The sequence below is a fragment of the Calidris pugnax genome, unplaced genomic scaffold (genome assembly GCF_001431845.1).
Source record: "Calidris pugnax isolate Ruff unplaced genomic scaffold, ASM143184v1 scaffold188, whole genome shotgun sequence".
NCBI classification, from domain to species: domain Eukaryota; kingdom Metazoa; phylum Chordata; class Aves; order Charadriiformes; family Scolopacidae; genus Calidris; species Calidris pugnax.
In genome coordinates, this window is record NW_015091257.1 from 15985697 (window position 1) to 16009040 (window position 23344).

The window sequence follows — 23344 nt, forward strand, 5'->3', positions numbered from 1 at the left end:
TTTTTTTTTTTTTCTTTTTTTTTTTTTTTTCTTTTTCTGGAGAATATGGTGAGTTTTTTCCTTTAGAAAACAAAGATTAAAGTTCCTTGTAAAAACAGGTGTTCTCACAGGTTTCCTAGTCCCTTAGCACACAATATTCCTTGGCCTCTCACCAAACCATCTCAGGTTTCTCCTCAAATTGCTCCACTGATGTTAGGAAATACTGGATTCTCTCTTTTTCATGAGCAGCAAAGAGTCTCTTGACAGGGGAAGCAGAAACTGAGCCAAGAATTGAACCAGAGGCTACCGAGTCCTCTGCTTTAGGATCATCACTTCTCTTTATCTGTTAATGAATTTATTCACTGCTTCTTGGAGAGTTAAGCTTTGTATTCATGTGTAGCACGAAATAGTCACTGTGCCTCACTCAATTTGTATTTTCCATCCTTACACAATTTATGTTTTCTATCCTCTTCGTCCACAAGATAAGATTCGAAATTAAGTGCAGGATTCAGGTTCATGTTATAACAAAGAATTTGATCCTAATCACCTACATATAGGTGCCCAAAGCTGTCTGGGATGTTCTGCAGCATCCTATATGTTTCCTCATGTCTGGTCTATCTTAGAAAACTTGCAGAAGACCTTTGCCCATCGAGACTGACAGTTAAAGCCCAAGCATGACATGCAAAGTCATCTCAAAAGGCATTGGGAAATGATTCAGTTGTACAAACAGAAGTCTGTGGAGCCATTTTTAACAAATGTATCCTTCCCTTTGTGCTGTTTTCAGATTACTAACCAATACCCTAGTTGTCTTCATGCTTAATTGTTCCTGTAAATTCAATATCTTTTGTTTACTGACCAGCAGTTAGTCTCCTGCTTATATCTTATCCCTTTAAAAATCTCCATCTGAAATTATTCAGTGGCACTTGAAAAACGAGTTACAACTTTTAAAGACATCTGAGAATTGCCAGTACAACCATTGGCAGAGTACCCTGTATATCACACAATTTAGCTCAGCTGTCTCACATATCTACGACTTACAGACTGGATTCACTAGCCTGTCAGAAGTTGCTTTAAACAAATCAACTAATAATTAGAAATTTTAAATGCACTGACTTGGAATAAGGCTTTACTAGATCTTGTCTTGCTCAGTTAAAAATATCATGCAATATAACTGCGCAGGGAAATTGAGCTATAGAATTTGAATTCATATTTAGATTTGAACTCCAAATTTCCTCATGATTTGGTGAGCCATCTTATGTGGGTTTAGTTTTCTTAGTCTGCATCATTTCAGTGTACTATCAGATGAAATGTGATTGCTTGTGTCTCCTCAAGGAATTAACAATATTGCACTGAGTCTCAGCATGTTCATCTGCAAAATGTGTGTAATAATACCATAAAGGTATTAGCTGGTAAACGGATTCGTCAATGGCAGTAAAGGCCCTGTACAAGTAGAGAAAAAAAACGACAAACCTGTTTCAAATTTGAAATGCATTCTAACAAGCTTTATAGCACCTTGCTGTGGAGAGAGGCTGAAAATTGATATAATGGATAAAAGAATCTAGAAGCCTTCAATTAAGCTAAAAGTAGTCCTATGCAGGTAAAGTGCTGTCAGAACTTCAACATCAGCATAAATTTAGAGTGAAATATTTGAAGTAAGCCAGATATACTCCACTGCTTTAAATGCCCCTGTGTTCCAAGACAGTAAGTTGAGTAAAGTGAGTTCAGCAAAGAGTCACTGTTCAAGGGTCCAGACACAGGGTTTAGAAAGGTTTAGGAAAAACCTTAGGAAACCTCCTAGGTTTAGGAAAACCTACCTGGACATGAATCTGTCAGGAGATGTGAAGGGCACCCAGAAACATTTCTGCCAGTGTAACAGCAGCAGATGGAAGTGTAGGGAAAATGTGGGCCAAAGCTGAATGGGGACAGGGAACTTGGTGACAAACAACATGGAAAAAAGCCGAGGTACTCAATGCCTTCATTGCCTCAGTCCTTACTGGTAAGGCTTTCAGGAATCCCAGGCCCTTGAGACCAGAAGGGAAGTCTGGAGCAAGGAGACTTGCCCTCAGTGGAGGAGGAGGTTAGGGAATATCTAAACAGACTGAGCAGACACAAGTCCGTGGGCTCTGACAGGGTGCACGTATGAGTGCTGCAGAAGCTGGTTGATGTCATTGTCAGGCCACTCTTGATTATCTTGGAAAGGTTGTGGTGACTGGGGGAGGTTCCTGAGGACTGGAAGAAAGCAAATGTCACTCCTATGTTCAAGAAGGAAGATTCAAGGAACTTGAACAAGAAGCCTTACATCAGTCCCTGTGTACATGATAGAGCTGGTCAGCCTTACATCAGTCCCTGTGTACATGATAGAGTAAATCCTGGAAGCAGTTTCCTTGATCAGCCTTCTGTGACAAGATGACTAGCTTGGTGGATGAGGGGAGAGCAGTGAATGTGATTCATCTTGATTTTAGCAAGACTTTCAGCACTGTCTTCCATAACATTCTCAAATACAAACTGCCAGACAAGTGGAAAGTCATGTGGACTGAAAGTTGGTTGAACTTAAGGGGCTGTGGGCTGCTGGACTTAAGGGGCTGTGATCAGAACTGCTCATCTTGAAGTGTTGTGGTCAGTGGCACTAAGTCCATTTGGAGGATGATGTAGCCTGGCTGTCCCACCTTGACACCTGTAAGATGCATGGATGGAGGATATCCGTGATGTTCTGTGACAGCTTGAACTCAGCTGCCCACAGACCTCCAGTGCTCCTGTGGCTTGTGACAGCAGTGCCTATCTCTGAATGATGCTGCGATCCTATGATGACATTGCCTCAAAAGTAGGTAGGCTGTAAGACAGTAGGCAAAGTAGATTCTGCAAGTCCTACGTACGGCAGATAGGTTTGTGTGGGGTCTGTAATAAGACAACACAGTTTTCTTTCTGTGCAGTGTTGGTGAGTAATGGCCTTGAGTGTAGGCTCCGAGCCTGCACTAACAATAAATTGTACAGAGAGGCTTTCAGCCCATATCCCTCTTCTGGGGCTGTGTAGAGGGAGAAAGCATGAAAAGATGCACTACAGGCTATTTTTAGGCTAAATTTATGGTGAAGAGTTAGCTAAAAGTACCTTCTCAGTGCCTGTATCTATTGCTTAAGACGTGAAACTCTCTGAAGTCTGGCTGACTTACTCCCTCAGATCAGTGCTTTGCTTGCTTGAACTCCAGTGGCATATAAATAATCTCATTAGTATTTATTGCTTCTACAGCCTACTATGAGCTCTCTGAGTTTTGTTATGAATTCTTTTACGTACAATATGCCAAGCAAGCAAGAAACAGACTTCACTAGGGAATTGCCTAAATTGAGGGATTTAAAACAACACAAAATAAGAAACTGTCAGGTGATCTATCTCCTGTTATAATTTCAAGGAGATTCTAGGTGTAGGACATTGTTATCCTTATTGTCTCCAAGGATGATCTAGTTGATGTTTGCCTGAGGCAACACCGAGAAATGCCTTGTGTTGCTAACTCCGAATCTGTTCCTTGTAGTGTTGCAATAGTGGACAATCACCCTCCCTCATTTAGTGCTACTAAACTCTGGAGAACAGGACTCCTTTGTTTTACTAGCTGCCAAAGAATCACTTTCAAAACTAGGTAATATTTTTTCTTATAAAAGAAAAAAAAATCCTATTGTGGGTAACACATTCCAGTTCCTTGAGTTTTTCTTAAGTGTATATTGCATTCTGGTGGCTTCTGACTTTGCTTTGGAACTTCCTAAACTTCCTTTAGTGCAATCAAACTCCAAAGCTGTTTCACACAGCTGCCCAGAAGCTAAAACCACTTCTTCAACAAATTCTATGCTCAGGCATGTCTTACCTAAAATGGATCCTGACTTTGAGTAAAATAATTATAAACCTGTTGTATGGATTCAGGATTGGAGCTTCTTCCAGTTCACACACATCACTTGTTCAGTGAAAACTTTATCTAATGGCTTAACTCGCATCTGATGGTGTTTCAGCAATGTCCTATGAAGACACCTTTAGATTATATTTCTTAGATGCGTAAGCCTGAGAGAAGGTTTGCAACTAGTGTACTGTAAATAATGTATATTACCTCTATCTGGTACACAGACAAGTGAAAATTCACTACACAAGTCTATACCTGGACAAAAGAGTTGTAGCTGCTTACAAGATCTTGATAGCCTCTCGGTGTGGTGACAGGCACAAAGGATTGTGTGATCCCTAAACGTGATTTGTGGGGTGACTATGCTACCTTGGTTCATACCATCTTCAGTATGAACTCTCATCTGCTGTTAGGGGAAGAGAATCATTCAGAGTTAATGGAGTCTATTGAATCCTTCCTTAAATGGTCTCTTTGGCATGTCCAAAAAACATTTCCTGAGGTTCAATAGTTGGAAGTAAACAAGCAATGTAGCTCAGACTACATTTCCAGCTCTTAACTGTTTACTAACAAGCAATCTTGATCGGGTTGCGTGAGTGTACCATTGTTGTGAGGTGTTTTAAAAACATATATAGTAAATATATACACTTCTGTGTGTGCTGGGAGGCAAAGAGAGATCAGGAAAACTTTGTCCTTGACATTGGTACAATTGTGTTTTGTAGCACTGGAAAAGTAAATGATAACATGCTTGAAGCAACAAAACAGCATCTAGAGAAGCAAGAGAAAATATCACTCAGATAATAAGTTTGAAAAACACATTTTTTATAAGTTAATTGCAAATAGGTGGTCAAGGCAGCCAGGGAGGACCGGCAGAAAAAAGCAGACGGGCATGTCAGGAGGACCTACTATTTGCCACATGAGAGATCAGGAAAACTTTTTCCTTGACATTGGTACAATTGTGTTTTGTAGCACTGGAAAAGTAAATGATAACATGCTTGAAGCAACAAAACAGCATCTAGAGAAGCAAGAGAAAATATCACTCAGATAATAAGTTTGAAAAACACATTTTTTATAAGTTAATTGCAAATAGGTGGTCAAGGCAGCCAGGGAGGACCGGCAGAAAAAAGCAGACGGGCATGTCAGGAGGACCTACTATTTGCCACATCACTTGATATGATTTTGACAGCATTTTATGTGTAAAGACTTTGTATGGGACAAAAATCTTGCCTGACAATTTATGTCAGATGAGATAAATCCATGCGCTATTTATCAACCAAAAATTGGAACAGAGTCAGAATCAAGTGAATGTGGCTTTTGTTTTGATTTGAGTGGTCAAGTGATGTCTTAGAAAGAGGCCCATAAGCTGAAGCAAATATTCCTGGGAAAGCAAGTGGATCACCCATGGAAACTGGTGCCTCATTGACAAGGTGATGTCCATGTGAGGTAAACTTCAAAGCAGGTGTACGCCCATGCTTTATAGATGGAAATTCCTGACACGAGATATCAAATTCCACATTTGAGCCCACTTTTCACCAGCATTTGAGAACTTTGACCATAGTTGTCTGGTTTATTTAACAGTTCTTTGGGCCGTTAAACTGTTACCATGTTTAGCTTCAGTGCCTTCAGAATCAGGGCACTGAAATGTCGTCCAGAAATTAGAAATAGACCTATTACTTTGAATTTAAGGAATAATTTTTGTTCCTGTGTGCAACATTAACAGATCATTACTCACTAGAGTGATGTCTCCACTGACAGGTTTATGGCAACTAGTTAGTCTACCGGAAGCAGACAGGTAATTCCTGTAGCTAGACTGACTCTACAGCCTTAATAGTCCATAGCTCTCCTTTACCAAAAATGAATAAGTATGTTCATTTACCTTTGATTTTCATAGAGTATATAGAATTAAGCTTGTATTTTATCACTTCCACGTGTCTCTTGCTGCACTGAAGCCTCACTACGCTAACAATTTCCTACTTCTTGTTGCATTTTGCCTACATATTCTCTGTTGACCTGTCAACATTTGAGTGCAATCCAATAGTTTTCTCTTTTTCACAGGAAATATTGGGTGTTTATTCACAGGAACACATGCATTTACACACACAGATATGCATGTAGCCATAGAAGAAAATAAGGTTCTAGCAGTGCAGCATCTCATTGCCCTTGTGGTCCTGAAGGGGTGAGGATCTCTTCTTCTCAAAGATCCTCTCTACAGCATTCTGAAACTACCACCTGAGGGAAAGCTTCTCTAGCAAAATCCTTGGGCCTTGTGACTTGGTCCTTAACTGCATTGAGCTAAGGACCTCTCTGTTTTTTGCTGTTGCAGGATTCCCAGCAGGAGAACTGCAAAAGCCTTTCTTTTGGGGAACAGAGTATCCTAGGTAAGTTCTGCACCAGGGAACTTCTTACACCCAGAAATGAGGAACAATTGGGAAAGGTACTGGAAATACATATAGACAGAGAAGAGGGCATGGAGAAGAAGGCTACACTGCTGAAGAAGACCAACAGGCAGTGCACAGGAATACTGTGTTGTCCTTTGGTAGGGAAGTCTTGGCCTCTGTGTTGTGTGTTTTTCCCTGCTGCATCCTGCTTTTACTGTTGAAAAACCAGACTTTGAAAACTGCTGCTTTGTGAGATAACTTTTCTTACCCTTGAGAGCTGTATGTGTTGCTGTTGTCTCAAACTGATGACTGATTTCTCACAGGAATAGCTAATTAAGTGCAGCTGAGTGGAAGTGTTTCAATGCTATAGCATGCAGATGCCGCAGTGTGCACATGGCAGGTATTAAAACGAATTGTAAATCAGGTAACCTACGCTTCCTGAATAGAAGTGAATACCCTGAGAAGCCATTTATTATCAGTTTATAGTTCACTTTCTGCTAATATCTAAGATTAACAGTGGGCCTTCAGCTGTGCTTGTTGAGGTGTGTGAGAATATCTCCACGTGCGTAAGGGATTGCTCATGTGCTACTCTGGCTGAGGAAGAATAATTATAGGTCACATATATTTAATTTTGAAAAATCACTGCTTTTGTGCAGTTCAATAACTTTCTATTTTAGGCCAGGATAAGATCATGAAAAGTTTCTGACAGAAGTTTCTGAAAGTTATTTTGCACTTATATAAAGCCAGTCACTGGCGTAACGTATCCTTAATAAATCTTTGTTAAAAAAAAAGTCAAAATTTTAAAACATTTTGGGTTTGCCATCTTCCATTCTGGATGTGTCCTTGTAAACAGAAAATTTGCCAATATACGCAGAGACACATTCAATTTAAGAACAAATGAATTTGCATTCAAAGAGAATTCTTATGAGCCAGGTGACTTTCTCAGTGGTAACTGGGGATAGAAGAAAGTCCTTTCTTGTTAAGGTGAACTTATTTTCTGCTGTGGATATTGCAGACCTATTTCCAGCTTTGCTTTCTGAAGAGATTTCTCTGTACCCTGACCTTCTGCTGTAGCTGTAAAATTGTGGTTCTTTCAAAGAATTATACTTTGCTCATTTCTCTTCTTGAAAGGTTACCTGAGCTTAAATTGGTTTTGCTTGAGTACGTATCAAAATTAAATTTAGTAAACAAATGTAGCTGTTTTATATCAGACAACAGATTGCTTTTGTCCTTGAAATATTCTGGATCTGTTAGCTGTCTCCTTAGAAGAAACAGAAGAAACATGGCACTGGAACAGAAAAATCATCAAAAAGTCATCAGCACTTGCTGGAAATCTGATTTAGCAAATATTTAACATTTAGTGGTGCTTTAATGTCCGGTTCCAGCATAACCACTATACAACAGCTGCATCTATTTGCATAAAGGGAAGCTAAGTTATCACTTTACATCTCAGTACATGAAATAGAATACCATACAAATGCCATCTTTCATAGTTACGAGTATTCAATGCCAGATGTATTGAAATAGAGACTTCAAACTACCTGAGTCGATAGCCTCCTTTCAGCCCTTGGAACCTCCCCAGTCCCAGAAACTTCCCCTCTAAAATGGTACCTGCTAGGCTGCACCTAGTCTTCCCTGTCTGTGTCTAACCATGGCCCAGAAGTGAGGAGTATGAACACAGCTGGGAGCATTTCTGGCAAAGATGTTGTTGAACTGGACAAAACGCTGCAGGGGATTCACAGAAGTAAAAGCCAAAATTCACCCCAAACTTCATGCCATCTTTTGAAGCTGGGGAAAGCCCCAGGAGCTCCAAGGCACCAGCCTGTTCTTTACCCCTACCACCTGTGATGGCCAAGAATCTTAGAGGAAAAATAAGATGTATTTAGTAATAGTGCTTATGGGTTCTTCTTGACTTCTTTACATGTTTCGTGCCATTCTTTTTATACTTCTCCAGCTGCAAAAGATCCTGTGTAACCACTTTACTTCAGATGTGGAAAACAAGTCTAACATAGTACATTTAGTATGGATAATTATCACTGTGTGCTACACAAGATTACAAATTTGTCACACAAAAGGATGATATTTTCATTGCTGAAATGTATAATTTTAACCAGCATTTTAAGTGAAGTTTTGCAATAATACTTGGGGGGGGGGGAACAGAAAAAAAAAACAGTAGCGAAGATTTTATCACATGCAAATTACCTTTCAGGAAAGAAAAAAACAAGTGAAGAATTATCATGGGAGCAGGGGGAATTAAATCATATAATACTTTTTGGGCATGACTGAGATGAGCAATTAGTGTGCTATGGATCATTAGGTCCAGTAATAACAACTTACTTCAAAACCCTCTGCATTTCTCCTATTTCAATACAATGTGTTAGAAATACTATAAGCTATTTCAAAGTATGGTATCTCAACAACTGAAATAATTAAAATATTGAAGAACAACTTAACAGATGAAAGATCCATTTAGTAGATCATTTTCCCCCTGCAATAACCACTGCATCTGATACAAAAAAACCCCTTAACCTTTCCTTCTTTCAACTTTATTTTTCCCAGATGCATGTTTATTTGGATATAATGAGGAAAACATAATTAATTGTCAATCAGGAATACAAAATATTTCTTTCTATTCTGTTTCTCCAGTGCATTACACCTGACTGTAGATCATGTCCTATTCTGTGCAGGTGCAAGGAAATTGCATGATCTCTCTTTTTAAAATGGAAAGGAGGTCTATTTAATGCTTACAAACTAGAGTCAGTCATTTGCGAGTCTGTGTGTTGCATGCCAGAAAAGAATGATTTGAGCTGGCATTATCAGTCTTTGATCTTTTTTTTCCATGATGCTGCTAAGAGAATAATTTCACCTATGACTTTGTCCTGTTCTCAGTTAGAATATACACAGTGCAGTCAGCTGAAGGTGACATTTAGGAGCTCATATGATGTTAATAAGGGTTTTGGTTAGAAGAGTGAACCATCACAATGCTGTTTAAGATTTTATAGTATAGGTTGGTTTTAAACAAGTAAGAGTTTAACATTCAGACTTTCAGCAACTTTAAGTCAAAATTGTGCAGGTATGATTTTTAGACCCATTCCTCCCTCTTCCATTTAAATAAAGAATGATCTTTCCTGAGGTAGAAGTCTGTTTGATTCCTCTCTCCTTTGATGTTCATAACTGTGAACATTGCTTCTTTGTGTTGCAGGTCATTAAGCTATGGTGCCATAGGAGTAATTGTTGGCCACGAGTTTACTCATGGGTTTGACAGCAATGGTAAGTATTTGTCCATATGTCAATAACTTCCTTTTTTTTAATCAGTTGGCAGATTCGAAAGCGAACTCATATATGCCTTAACTTTTTTATTGTTTTTGTTTTTAACAATGCTGAATTGTGTGAAAAAAGCCGACAAAGTTGTGGTTTTTTATGTATTTACATACAATCTTGCTTGCCTGAAACAGATTTTGTTTGGTAACAAATACTACAAGTTTGACACTTTCTGTTTATTTTGAATGGAAACTAAATCAAAAACAGATACAGAAAATCCTGGTTGGGGGAGTGGAAAGCCCAAAGGGATAATTTCTGATTGATAAAAGTGACTTCCCAGAAAATGTTTCATTTAAATTTTGACTTTTTTCAATAGACAATTATTTACAAATACTAAAATACAACACTGGAACAGAAGTGGAACAAAAAACGTACTGCAAAATATTTAAAAAAAAGAAAAAAGAAAAAAAAAGAAAAAAGAAAAAAGAAAAAAGAAAAAAGAAAAAAGAAAAAAGAAAAAAGAAAAAAGAAAAAAGAAAAAAGAAAAAAGAAAAAAGAAAAAAGAAAAAAGAAAAAAGAAAAAAGAAAAAAGAAAAAAGAAAAAAGAAAAAAGAAAAAAGAAAAAAGAAAAGAGAAAGAAGAAATGGTCTGAAAATGTCAAACCGACTGTCCTGAAAAACTGGGTGGAGTGGGGCATTGCCACCATCTAACTTCGGCTATCTCAGTAAAGTGCTTTTTAAAATTGGGCTCCCAAGGGGCAGGCAGGGAGAGAGAGAAACACGAATCTGCTACTCCAGGGAGCAATTTTGAGTGTCTGACTGACATCCCGCTCTGACTCACTGTCTAGAGAAAACTCTTTCCACCGAAAATATGGGGAGTTTAGGGAAAATCAGGCTTCTAGCTTGCTGCCTCACTAAAGTTAGGTTGCTTATGTTGTGTTATTTTGAATACCTTTAAAAAAAAAAAAAAGGAAAACCTTGTATCCTGTTGGTGCTGCTCCGCAACATTTTGCATATGCAAACACTCCTGAGTGGTGAAATGTTTCTTCACAAATTCCTATATGCCCTACCACTTCCATATCATACAGGTTATGGTATAGGAAGTGCATCCACGCATTTGAGTGGATAGTTTGATTTGATAAACTTGGCTTCTGGAACTGACCTTCATTTGAACATAGCATGGTTAAGAGACCCTGCTACAGAGAATATTACAGCATGTGAGTACTGGCTGATTTTTCTGTTCTGCAGTGTGATGTGTAGGGCCTGGACTTAGTTTTCAGTTCTGACCCAATGTTCCTAAAAGTCTGGCAGTCAGGTCCTATATAGTTTTTTTGCTGGAGAAATGTGGACAAGTTAAGACTTTTTTTTCAGAGCAGGTTTAGCTGCCCATATAGATGCAACCATGCTCTGTGATTCCATTCTTCGTTATGATTGAGGGAAAGAGATGGTTTATTTCTTTATTTTTATCCTGTATGTTGTCTTGCTCAAGAAGATAAAATCCCTAAAGATTTAGTTATTTCTATTTCCTCTATTCAGAGGCTGAATCTTCTACAAGCCACTGCTGTAACCATCAGGCTGGGGAATGGGTTGTATGCATTCTCTTTTCTTCCATGAATAGGAATGGTTTGCTTCAAGCCAAAAAATGGAAACTTCAGAAGTTTCCATAAAACAGAATTTTTTTTTTTTGTGTGAAACATATAATTAATTAATAGTAAATTAGTTATCATCAAGTTTGCAGAACCAAAGACATATGGGCTGAGGATGAAAAATACTCACAATTATACTTACAAGAAAGCTCATATGCCTTTCACGCTATGTAATTATAAAATGTACTATTGAACTCATTAGTCATTACTATTTTTTTTCTGAAAATGGAAAACATGACAATAAATAGAATGCCAGCTTTTTGTAACTGACTTGAGTGGGGTCAAGATTTTCTCACTGATCTTATCCATTTTGTACACACACTTGCATGAGTACATTCACCTTTCATTTCTGTGCTGGTGATAGATTCCAAGACTAGAAAAGCATAGGTTTTTCTCTTCCAGAAACATTTGTTTTCTTTCTTTCTTTCTTTTTTAAGGTCGAAAATATGATAAAAATGGAAATTTAGATCCTTGGTGGACAACTGAATCTGAAGAAAAATTTAAAGAGAAAACAAAATGCATGATCAATCAATACAGCAATTACTACTGGAAGAAAGCTGGCCTACATGTATGTAAAACAACAGTGATTGAAAGCAGTGGTGCATTAGTTTGGGGAGAGGTTTAAAGTTTTCTTTTTATAAATTCCAACATATTGGGTCATTAAGCTACCAACTTCATTTCTCACAACAAATCATTTTTTGAAGTGAATAATTGTGATAAAAATTGTCTGTCAGATTTGATTAGTCCAGTCAAATACCACTACCCACACTCTGGTGACAGGGTTAAACCACTTCTGCCTATCACATCGTATTGGAATTGGAGAAAGAGGATGAAGCCACTCAGCAGGGCTGGTCTAATTACTGTGAGCATGTTAAATGTCTTCTGAAGATGAGGTCTGTAATGAAAACTGAGCAGCCACTCTTTTTAAAAAGAAGAATATAATAGCACATTTTATAGATTCCTTTAGCAATTCAGCCTGTTATTTATTACAGCTATAAAATGGATGCATAAGCCCTACTTTATTCCACATTCAACTCTTGCTATTTCTTCCATGTGTGCACACAGACCCAATTTGTATCTCAAATGAAGGGAGCAGGATAGCAGTAGCTCATAGAAAAGTACTGAGGAAGAAAGTGTGAGGAAATGCTTTCTGTTTCATTTTCTATCAGAGCTATGGGCTTCCCTGAAAGTGCACACATTATTAAGTGTCCAAAATGAAGGAGAAATAGGATAAACCCCAGACCTTCAGAAATCAGTAGCTAAAATTCCAGTCATTAAAAACTTCCCCGAGGATGTGACTGAGTCCCTCCCATGTTCCTACCATTGGCTTGGCCACCCCTTTTACCTTCTCTTGAGATGGGATAGATCTGAATTTCCCCTCCAGGGTTGCTACAGCCTTTGAAGCTAGTGGATGAGCTTACTAGAGAGATCTTGTTCCCTACAGCCTCACCATCTATAAGGCTTTTTCCTTGTATTTCTGTAGGATAATCTAAAGCACTTTGTAGAGGGTAAAAGAAGAATCTTGAGAATTTTCTGCTGTATTTTATAGTTTCTGTATGACGAGGCGTGCATGCAAAGAGCTTTTTTTTGCCTGTCATTTACATCAATATTTGTACATTCTGCAGATTTTTTACCCTGTATGAATATTTTACATGGATCAGAAAACCTATTTACTAATCTTTCTCATCCAGTTTAAGATAAAAATGTCTCCAGAAAAGAAGCATAATGAAAGAAAAAGTGGATATAGAAATAGCTTCAGAGTGCAGTAATCACATAAAGTCATCTGATCAAATAAAGGGCTTATCGTGTTCCCTGAGCCCTGTCACGAACTGTCTGCAGAGAGTAGTCTCAGATACCTGACCCAGAGCTGCCTGAGATCAGTGGAAAGGCTTCTTCCACTTATTAAAATGACCTACGGCCCAAGTGCCACTGCTAGGTTGCTCTCATTTTATGCTCTAAATCAGTCTACTTCACAAGCCCACTGCAAGAAAAATCTATGAGTAAGTAGCTAGAAAAAAAGGCAATCTGGTGTGTGCGTTGTGGTGTCCCAGCACTTTTTCTGCTAAAAGTCTCTCTCCCACCTCCATCTCCAGCCTCCTGAGGGGAGGAAGGGCTGACAGGAATGGGATACACTTTCCTCTACTGCTCCCATTTCTCCTTTGTTACACCCTTGGGTGTAACATTGGAACCCAAAATATCAAGGTCCTTGCCTTGAGTCCCATCCAGGGTCTCATCTGTACTTCATGGTGGGGCTGTGCACGTGTATCTGGGTATCCCCTAGGTTCTTTTACCCCTTCTGCACCATTTGCTCCTCTTCTACTATCTTGAAGCTAAGATAGGTCCTGGCACCCTTATACTCCTCCCTGCAGCATGGGAGAGCCTGTCATCGGAGGTTGCAGGACAACATTGACCTTCAGAGCTCTGCTCAAAACTGCTCTCAATTACCTTGCTCATTCAAGACATAACAGAGAGTAAAACTGCATAATTACAAATACAGTTTGGTACCACCAAGACCTTAGTAGGCTGGGTGATCAGAGATACTGCTGCATTTGCAGAAATGAGGATTTCTTCATAATGATATTGCACTTTGTGATACCAGCAGACTGGCTTTTTTAGAAAGTTTAGATAGCACCGCTTCTTGCAAATTATTCTTGTTGCTCTTGCTCTTGGAATCAATACTGGGGAAAAGCAACATGAATCTCCTTCACAGATATTTTTAGAGCGCTGAATATACTATCAATTTCAATTCTGTCTCTGATGTTGGTTTTTAATTACGCTGTTTTATGTTATGACTTAAAAGATATTTTAGCATTCCAGTAGTATATAAAGAGTTATGTAGAAAAACAAATATAACCTCTTAGATAAAAGTTTAAGAAAGGGGCTACTGGATCTCACATGTCACCAGAGAAAAACAGGCTTCAGGGGAAAATTTGTGATGCTTAGATCAAAGGTCAGAGACTGGATTCTTGAGTGCATTTTAACTACTACATTTTGTGCTACAGAGACCTAGGACCAGAGCCAGGATAACTAATCACAGAGAATTGTTTACTGACAGTTTTCACATTTAAACCCAATTTTCTTAACCAGAGATATGACGGTTGAAAATGGCTGAGATCGTTCTCGCCTTGTTTTATTTTTACCCCTGTTTCTTGAAGTTGATCAAGAAGGAAGTTCAGAAATGGGCCAAATGATTGATGTTCTTTTATCCTGCCAGGTGAAAGGCAAGAGGACTTTGGCAGAAAACATTGCTGATAATGGAGGTTTGCGAGAGGCTTTCAGGGTAAGTAGGTGAAAAATACCTGGAACATAAGAGTTATTTGAAAAAAAAAAAAAAAAGAAGAAAAAGCTGTGGTTAGATTCCAAGTCACTGAAAGGCATTCAGTATCTCTTTCTTATCAGGCATACAGGAGATGGATTTCAGAGAAGAGGGGAGGAGAAGAAGAGCCTTTACTGCCAGGCCTTGAGTTCACACACAACCAGCTTTTCTTTCTGAGTTATGCCCACGTGAGTAGTACAAATGTTTTTTGAGTCCCCATCTGTTAACCTGCACAATCTATAGTGCAGAGATGAGACTGCTTTGTTTCAACAATCTACACTAGCAAAACCCAGACTTTTAAGGGTATAAGCAGAGACCTCTTCTCCCAGGACTATAATTTCTTTTCTCTTTCTCTCTTCAACATCATCTGTCTAGGCACGGTGCCAGAACTGCTGAAATTATTCTTGGTTTTGCACAGTGTTGTCATGGCAGCTTTCTTTCCTCTTGCCGCTTCCCCCCACTGCAAGGCTCTTCTTGCACTTATTGACTCCTTAACTTCTTTCCATTTTAGCTTCCCAGTTTTCTGGTGCTTGTCATATGCAGCAGTTTCTGACCGCTCCCACCACAGACTCCTGTTGCAAATGTACCACCACCATTCCTTACTGAGCACGTTCAGAGAAACTAAGCAGCAGTGAAGAAAATCTTTATTTTTTCCAACCTTTGTGTACAGTAAATACACTGTAGTAAACCTTGATAGGGGATGTGAGTTTTTTAGAAAAACATATAGAACAGGGAGAACATAGAACATAGAAATGAGCTATTTGGTTAAGAGAGTTGGGGCAAACTGCTTACATGAGGAGTAAAAGTTGAGCTATAAAACTCTACCTACCAGTTGAAAGAAACTGAAGAAACAGGACCCAATGCAACCAATGTTGTTTTTTAACCAACCCTGACTGAAAAATCACTTCTTTGCAAAGAGTCAGTGCAGCAGTATATGGGTCTAGGGCCACTGGAGTTTGACAATACTGACCAATGAGAAGACTCCACTTTGACTGTTTATGCCGAGTTGAGTTTCACGCTGTGTCAGTTTTTCCCCGGGAAAACCTTGAAGCCACAGGGAAGCGGGTCTTACAGAACCTCTGCAGGAATTGTACATCCAGTGGACCCTCTGAGGGGCACAGTGAGAGCAGTGTATGCCAGGTACCACAGAGCTCAGCCTGCTTCCACAGAGCTCAAGGCACTGAAGAGACCCATTCAGACCGCCAGGGCTCTCTTCAGCCAGACAGAAGTTCACATTGCACTGAAGTCCACATATCCTATGGACAGTCTGATCTAAAGCATTTTCTCAGTAGGAAACATTAAACACAGGGGTTCAAGTAAGGCAGGGACTGCTTAAATGAGATTTTTCATGTAATGGATACAGGATAAGAGGGATTATTCAGTTGTGCTAATATTCTCTGTAATATGTTTTGTGGTCAGTTACAATTGGGTCAAGTATCATATCAGGAATAGTGAATTGCAGACCACTGATGGAAACTTGAAAAATGTGTAATTTCAAAAGAAACTGACATTCCAACATGGAATAAATGTGTCAGGTAATATAGCTGCAATTCTAGAGATAATAAGCATCATTACAAATACCTTTTATACACATTACATAGGTTTGAGACCAAGAAGTGTGCTTGGTAATTGTTAAGGCATCAGAAGCTGCAGCCCAAGCTGAAAGGCAAGCTACCTCTATAAAGAATCTTAAATAAAAAGAGCTAGTAAAGTGACTATGATTAGGTGATGGAAATGACTGGGTGGAGAATAACAGTGGGTTGAGATTGGATCTATTAAGAGATTTGAAAAACAAGAGAATATAACAACAGAAAACTGCACGTTAGCAGAGATGAAACAAAATAGGAGTTTGTGGTGTCTTTCCATTTTGTGCATTCTGTAAGTCATAGGCATCTTAAGAACAGTGACATTACATTCTACTTTACTTGCAAAGTCATCCTGGATAATGTGCCTGTTTCTGCTTTTTGTCTTTTATTAGGTAAGATGCAACTCCTTTAGACCAGAATCTGCAAGAGAGCAAATATATATGGGAGCTCACAGCCCGCCTCAGTTCAGGTAATGCAAATAATGTATTTACTCAGTGTACATACAGAATCAATCACTGCAGCACACAAGTGCAGAAATTTAGCATGTTAAGAGGGGTTTAAGAGCAAACACAAAATTGGACTGTGCTCTTGGTTTAGATTGAAATTGAACTGGTTTTATTAGCTTATCTTTCACTATTACAAATGTTTTTCTGTAAAAATGAAGGGCTTGCATCTACCTACAAAAGCAGTTGAACCAGAACACACTCTGATCCCTGTAATGTTCTATAATCATGGTCTGAGTATCTAAAATGTCTATCAGATTTTTTCCTATGCAATTCTACTTTAGAAAGCAATGAATATTAGGAGGGTTCTTGATTTAATCTGCCCAAATTCACTAAAACCATTAAAGTGAGTACTTTGAATTATGTTGATAGTGCAAGGCAAAACATGGCCTGTAAGTTCAGTTCAAGATTGAACTCTTCAGTTGCCCTTCAAGAGACACTTTGCTTGAGGGAGCTGTGGTAGTTCAGCTGTAACAGCATGTCTGTGTCCTTGCCCCAAAGGCCTCCACACAGACACCTCCAAACCTCAAGAAGAAAAGTCTGGAAAAGGAAGAAGGTTTAAAGACTTCATAAGAATTAGGAAGACAGAGTTTATTACTCTGCATCTCTACAGAGTTCGTGTGGCCAACAGCAAGTTTTTTGTGTTGGGATTCATGTCCATTGCATTTACTTAAGGAAGAATTGTGTGTTTGTCCTCAGTCAAGTGCTACATTATCTCTGTACTTGTTGGAAGGATATTAACTTCACAAGCTGATTGATAATGGAGATGTCTCCCGTACACAGGATTAGTTGCCTTCTGGAGATTCCTACCACTTTCTTTTGATTAAAGAGGAAGCTGGGATCCCACCTTCTCCACAGCTAAATTTAGGTGACAAGCCCCCTTTGCCTCAGTTCTGTCTTGGTAAACTAAAAATAGCAACACTTCCTTCACAGAGCAGTTGTGAGGATGCTTCATACACAACCATACCAAGCTGAAGATATAAACACGGCATGCATAACACCTTGGGCTACTTTTAACCAGAATGGGTTAAGAAATAATTGAACTGGAAATGTAAGGACACAAATTTAATATTTGTGCTACATTTAGCATTGCAGATGTGTATGTTTGGTCTTGGTAGACTTCTATATTCTGCATTGAAACCTAGTGTACCTTTGCAGTAACTGTTACACCAGCTAGCTAGTGTAAAACTAGTGCGGTATGCAAATCTGCATGCCTTTTAACAACTGAAAATACATCATGACAATGAGATCAGGACTATATGGCTAATATTTTTTTATAATTCCTACTCTTGCTAAGATTTTGGTAAAATAACCATCTCTTGCCTTTTAAAGTCCTCAGATTAATTTATCTATATGTATGTTTATATATTCTGAATCATTACATAGCTACATTCCCATGAGATGGTGCAAATCCCAAAATATACAGTGAAGCCTGGGGATAGAGCATTCAGGAGAAAAACTCATAGAGGAATCAGGCTAAGAAAGAAAATTCCAGAGAAGATTAGATGAATTTGGGGTCTAAAAATACAGACAAAACTATTTTTTAGTTTTTGTGTGAGGTACTCAGAATAGGTTTCTGTTTCAGAAGTTTCTGAAGAGAAACTGTGATGCTTGTCTTTTCTTGCAAATCATATCAACTGGGTTAACAAATTATATTATCTGATTCCCCCAACTTTGCTTCATTTGTGTCCCAAGACCATTATGAGTATAACAGCAGTAGAGTTATTTTCTACATTGACAGCTCTTGCTCTCCAAAAAGCCCAAATAGCCCTTTATAAAGTAATTATAAAAAGTAACTATAAATGATGGTAGAAGTGAGCAATACTTATCCTGAGTATAGGTGTGTACATCTTAGCTAGTCACCCCTGGTTCACTTCACAGAGAATAGGCGTTTTGAAAGTGGGTGTGTATATATATGTATATATATCCTTCAGTAAGTAACAAAATTGCATTACTTAGACTTTGCAAGTACATCTTTCTATTGACTGCCAAGGGAGACCAGGGTGACCCGTTCAGGGGAAGGTGTCTCTACTGTAGTGGGATGGGATGAAATTCAGACAGCCCACTCCGATTCCACAGTTAATGCATAGCAACATCAAACCATGGGTAGCAAAGTCATGTGCATGGACACATGAAGGTCTTTTGCTGATTACATTCTGGGTTTATTTATTTTTAACTGGCAGATTTTCAGTATTTCCTATTTGGCGTTTTCTTTTTTTGAATGCTGGTTTCAGAGTGAAATCCCTGGCACGGCAGGCAAAGCTCCCACCAACTTCAGCAGCAGTTCTGCATGACCAGCTCTTGCTGTTCCAGTCCCTGAATATGTATTTGCAATGTTTTTACAGTAAAGCTGTATATCTTATTTGAAGCCTAGCATAATTTTGTAATTCTCCCTACAAAACTGACCTTTAGCCATTTCTGCGCCAGCTGAGTGCAAATTTTCTTACCCACAGAAAGTCTAATCAATGTAATAACAATGGTTTCTGCCATGCTGAGCTATGCTGAGAAGCTGATTGTCTACAATGGAGAAAAATGCTTTCCCACTGCATAACAAAGAGGGTGGAAAGACATACCATTAGTATCTCAGTAGATACTTTTCTGCTTTTAACTCAGGATGCAGTTTACTTTAATACCATTGCAAATTTCAGGTTAGTGAGTTCCAAGAGGCTTAAAAGCATAGGAAAAATCAGCAAACAATGCAATCCCAATCTAGCAATGGTAAAGTAATAATTTCTGACAACATTAAATAGTATAAACACGAAAGCAGGAGCCAAGGACAACTGCATAGGAAGAACGAGCTCTTCTCTTGTGCCTGAAGGTGCCAGTCTGGGATGCAGACACATTGTCTAGCTTGTGTGAGGCAGGGATGCGCTGCTCTTTCACTATCACACCATCTGTGGTGGAAGCAAGAGAGCTTGGGAGCCAGTTAGGGCAGAAGCCTCAGGAAGTAGATTTCCAGAATATCAGAGGAGTTGGGGTGCTCCTGGGTGGAAGGTGGAGCTGGCTGACGAGAGGCTCTGCCTGACCCCAACCCAGCTTCAGGCTGCAAAGTCCCAGGGAGCAGGGTTGTGTGTGTACATGGGTGGGCAGAGGGTGTCGTTACAAGAATCTGGCTGGCGTGAGTCAAATAAAATCCCTTCCAGCACACCCATGTGGTCTACACGCTCCTGCCTGCTGGACTGCAGTGGTTTGACATCTGCTGGAAGAAGGGTTCCACCATGCAAGGCTGTTGCTGATCTCCCACCTTTGCTGCCAATTACAAATTTGTTCTAAATGACATAGTATACCCAAAATGCAATTGGTTTTGGGTTGAGTTTCTAGTAAAGTGAGATTCTTCTCAGAGCACCAAATGAAACAAGATTGTCTTTTGATTAACTTTAAATGGAAGTCCTTCTCCTGAACTTTTTTGTTTTATTTGTGGAAAAAGCGTGTGGGAAGCCTGAAAACTCAACCTGAAACACTTACAGGCCTGTGGTGTTTCACAGCAGGCAACCTGCAGATCACTCACTTTTTTCTCTTTGCAGAGTTATCGGTGCCATGAGTAACTTTGAAGAGTTCCGCAGAGCTTTCAATTGCCCAACAAACACCACAATGAACCGAGGGGCAGAATCCTGCCGGCTGTGGTAGACGTCCCTTCCAGGTCTTCCATCAAGAGGGGTCTGCAATGTGAACTGCTGCACCTGAGCTCAAGCCCTCTGCTGGAGTTTCAGAATAGTGTTCTGCCATCTGGAGAGGGGTTACTTCAAATGCATCTTACTTATCCATGCTGATAACCTGCATGGATCTAATCACTTTCTATCCAGAGCCTAGAAACTTTTGAAATAGGAGCAAAGGATAGGTTTTCTTTAATAATAATAATAATAAAAAAGAACTCTTTTTACCCATAAAGCTACTCCCGTTCATTTGCAGTTGCATCGCTGTTGATGGATAACTGCCATTATCAATTCTAATTCCTGATTTATAGTTGAGCGCGAGGTAAATGCTAAAATACAGTTTTAATCTATTGCCCTGCAGGGGTTCTATGCAGAATGTTCCCACACAAAATTTATTCTTTCTGGATGAAGAAATTCATGAGACCTGCTATAAAGTCAGCTCTGATCTGCTGCGTGATACAGCATTTTCATAACTTAAACTGTCACTGCCCAGCATGCCATAAATGATGTTGCATGATGTAAAGACACGAGACTTTATATAAATTCGGTTTAATATGTCAGATTAGTGCCTCAGGTTTTGGAACAGTTTCAAGCTGAGAAAGCACCTCCTGGTTTCCATCTGGTAAGACTAAACAGAAAGGGTACTTTTCAGATCTTGGCCTTTTCTAATTTTAGAACAGCTTATGATAAAAATCAATGCATGGTGAAAATCAGAGGCTTGCAGAGGGAATTCCCAGCACCATGATACTCAGAAATATTACAACACTTGTTCTTGTTTACAGTGTGGGCAGTTTTTTTCCCAAGGGGTGATTTTTACCTTGTGCTGAAGGTAGCTTCACCTACATTTATTTTTAAGCCTGAAATACTATACCGGTTTTAGTTTAGGGATTTCTTAATGTCTAGGTCTTACAGAGGAATGTAAATAGTGTGCAATGTTTGTCCTCATGTTCTTGACAGGACAGGGTGACTTGTGATTCTAAGGAAAGAAGAATATGTGACTGAAAAATCGAGTCGAGCAGCATTTGACTTGTCTGGATGAAAACAGCAATTCAGGAGTAAAGGACTTTAAAATGCAGTATACATGCAGGCCAGTTGAGTTTTTGATTTGATTTGATTTCAAAATATATTCCTGAAAAAATGTATTTTATTGCAGCAGAAAAACCTCAATGCATAGCTATTACTAATGGGGAGATGGGGTCAAAAAAACAGCCCTTTCTTCCTCATCAGAAAGATACATATTTAACTGGTATTTATATATACTTTGTGCATTAATTCATTTTTACATGGTAGAGTTTTTTCAAATAGAGAGAGAGCTTCTTTAGACTGATTTAATTACTGCAAATCTATATATGTCTCTGTGTGTATATACTTTTAGATATATATATACAAATATATATGAAATCTTCTATTTGCTTAAATTTTATTTTATTGGTATGGAAATATTAGTAAGATAAACATTTTTTACAAAGATTGGTCAAACATTTTTCAACAGTCAAGGTGGAGGAAGATTCAGCTGAAGCTAAGTTTTTGCAAGCGGGGTTAGTTTTCTATGTTGCTTTATAAAGAAGGGGAACATCATGGAAACATAATTTATGGAAGGAGATAGACCCTCAAGCTACGTTCCAGGGACAAGGAAGATAAGACTTCTGAACTCAAGACACTGTTCCCACTTCTTAGAAACAAAATATTGTGGTTTGGGACCAGAACTTTCTTTTTTTTTCAATTTTTCCCTGAAAAAGTCAAAGTTTTCTTAAGAGGAAGAGCACTTTTGCTTCCCTCAAGCCAGCTTTTGATGTTGGCTGCTTTGGATCAACAGCACAAAGGTCAGGGGTGACACTCTGGCCCCATTGAAGGTAGTACCAATACGGTCATTGTCCTCAGAAAAGTCAGGACAACAACTCAAACACTTATCTAAACTTTCTAAATTACTGGACTGTGCAAAGCCAGTTTCACAACAGTCAGCTCTGAGATTTCTAATTTTATCTCTCAGGTCAGAGATGCATTTGTGAGAGCTCCTCTCTCATGGCGATTTTCCAGTGGGACAGATTCTGCCATTTTGTGGCTCATGGGGTTGTTTCTCTGTATTGGACAGTGATTTCTTCTAAAACACCTTATGTTCACTGCCTTAAATATCACTCTTGCTGCTCCTTGCTAAGCTCAGGTCTTTTAATATTTAATACCAAGGATTTTCTGAAGTGTGGTATGTATATTCCCAACAGCACAGGAACCATTGCAAAACTGGCCCATCCTTGCTAGGTCATCTCCTGCAGCATGCAGGGGGCCACGTCCTGGGCTAGGGAGATAGCAGGGAGCTGGAGGGTTTGAGGACAATGCGCTAGGAGGGGGGAAGAGAGGGCATGGCCAGATTTTGTACCCTGGTTTAGCAGTTGACAGGGGCCTTACACGCTGCCAGGTGAACCAGAACTCCTTGCTGCTGACCAGCACATTCAAGGGTAGTATCCCAGTTTGGGGAACCCTTGTTGTTGACTCAGGTTTTCAGTGCCTTGTCCTTAGGTCTTGCATATGCCCATGCAAGGATCCTGGCTTGCCTCACCTGCTCACTTTTTACCTTAAACCAAGCAGCTGATGATGCAATTTACAGTTCACTTAGGAGTCAGCTATTTAGTTACCAGTTGGAAAGCATGCAGAAGGTAATTAAATGCATTCTTAAAACTCAGTCACCAAAGTTAGCTAGAGCATAGTGATGCTGTGTAAGGGCTCTTCTCCTTGCCTCTGTTTTATCAGACTCCCTGGCCCTGCTTTGCTTTCACACTGTGCCTCCTGGATCTGTGCTAGCAACGCCTTCCTGTGGTACTATCAGGCTCACTTATTACCTCTATGCAAGCAAATCCTTCTTCATATGTATTCTTCTCCCAGAGCTTTTAAACTGTATTTTTTTTAGCTGCCAGTAATATTGTGAAATGTTTCTTCGTGTTGACTAAGTAATCTTCTCTTTCAGTGATCAGGAGGGGAAGGATCACCTATGAACAAAACATTTTACCTGTGTAAATTTGTAGTTATTTTTCTACTGTGTAGACATAAAGAAACAACCTCTACTCCTGTCCCATGTACCCTTCTTCAAATCCTGAAAAATATGTAAATCTTCTTCTCCTCTCCTCTCCTCTCCTCTCCTCTCCTCTCCTCTCCT

General features: G+C 39.2%; 1 protein-coding gene across 1 annotated transcript in view; it reads left to right on the forward strand.

The window, feature by feature from the left end:
• PHEX (phosphate regulating endopeptidase homolog, X-linked) overlaps positions 1 to 23296 on the forward strand; it is a 106484-nt gene extending 83188 nt beyond the window's left edge. Inside the window, exons 16-22 of the mRNA XM_014960422.1 lie at positions 6178 to 6232; positions 9435 to 9502; positions 11576 to 11706; positions 14353 to 14418; positions 14538 to 14642; positions 16433 to 16509; positions 20068 to 23296. Coding sequence (XP_014815908.1) covers positions 6178 to 6232; positions 9435 to 9502; positions 11576 to 11706; positions 14353 to 14418; positions 14538 to 14642; positions 16433 to 16509; positions 20068 to 20170 — 605 coding nt within the window. The 3' untranslated portion in view covers positions 20171 to 23296. The remainder of the gene's footprint in view (positions 1 to 6177; positions 6233 to 9434; positions 9503 to 11575; positions 11707 to 14352; positions 14419 to 14537; positions 14643 to 16432; positions 16510 to 20067) is intronic.
• The last annotated feature ends 48 nt before the right edge of the window (positions 23297 to 23344 follow it).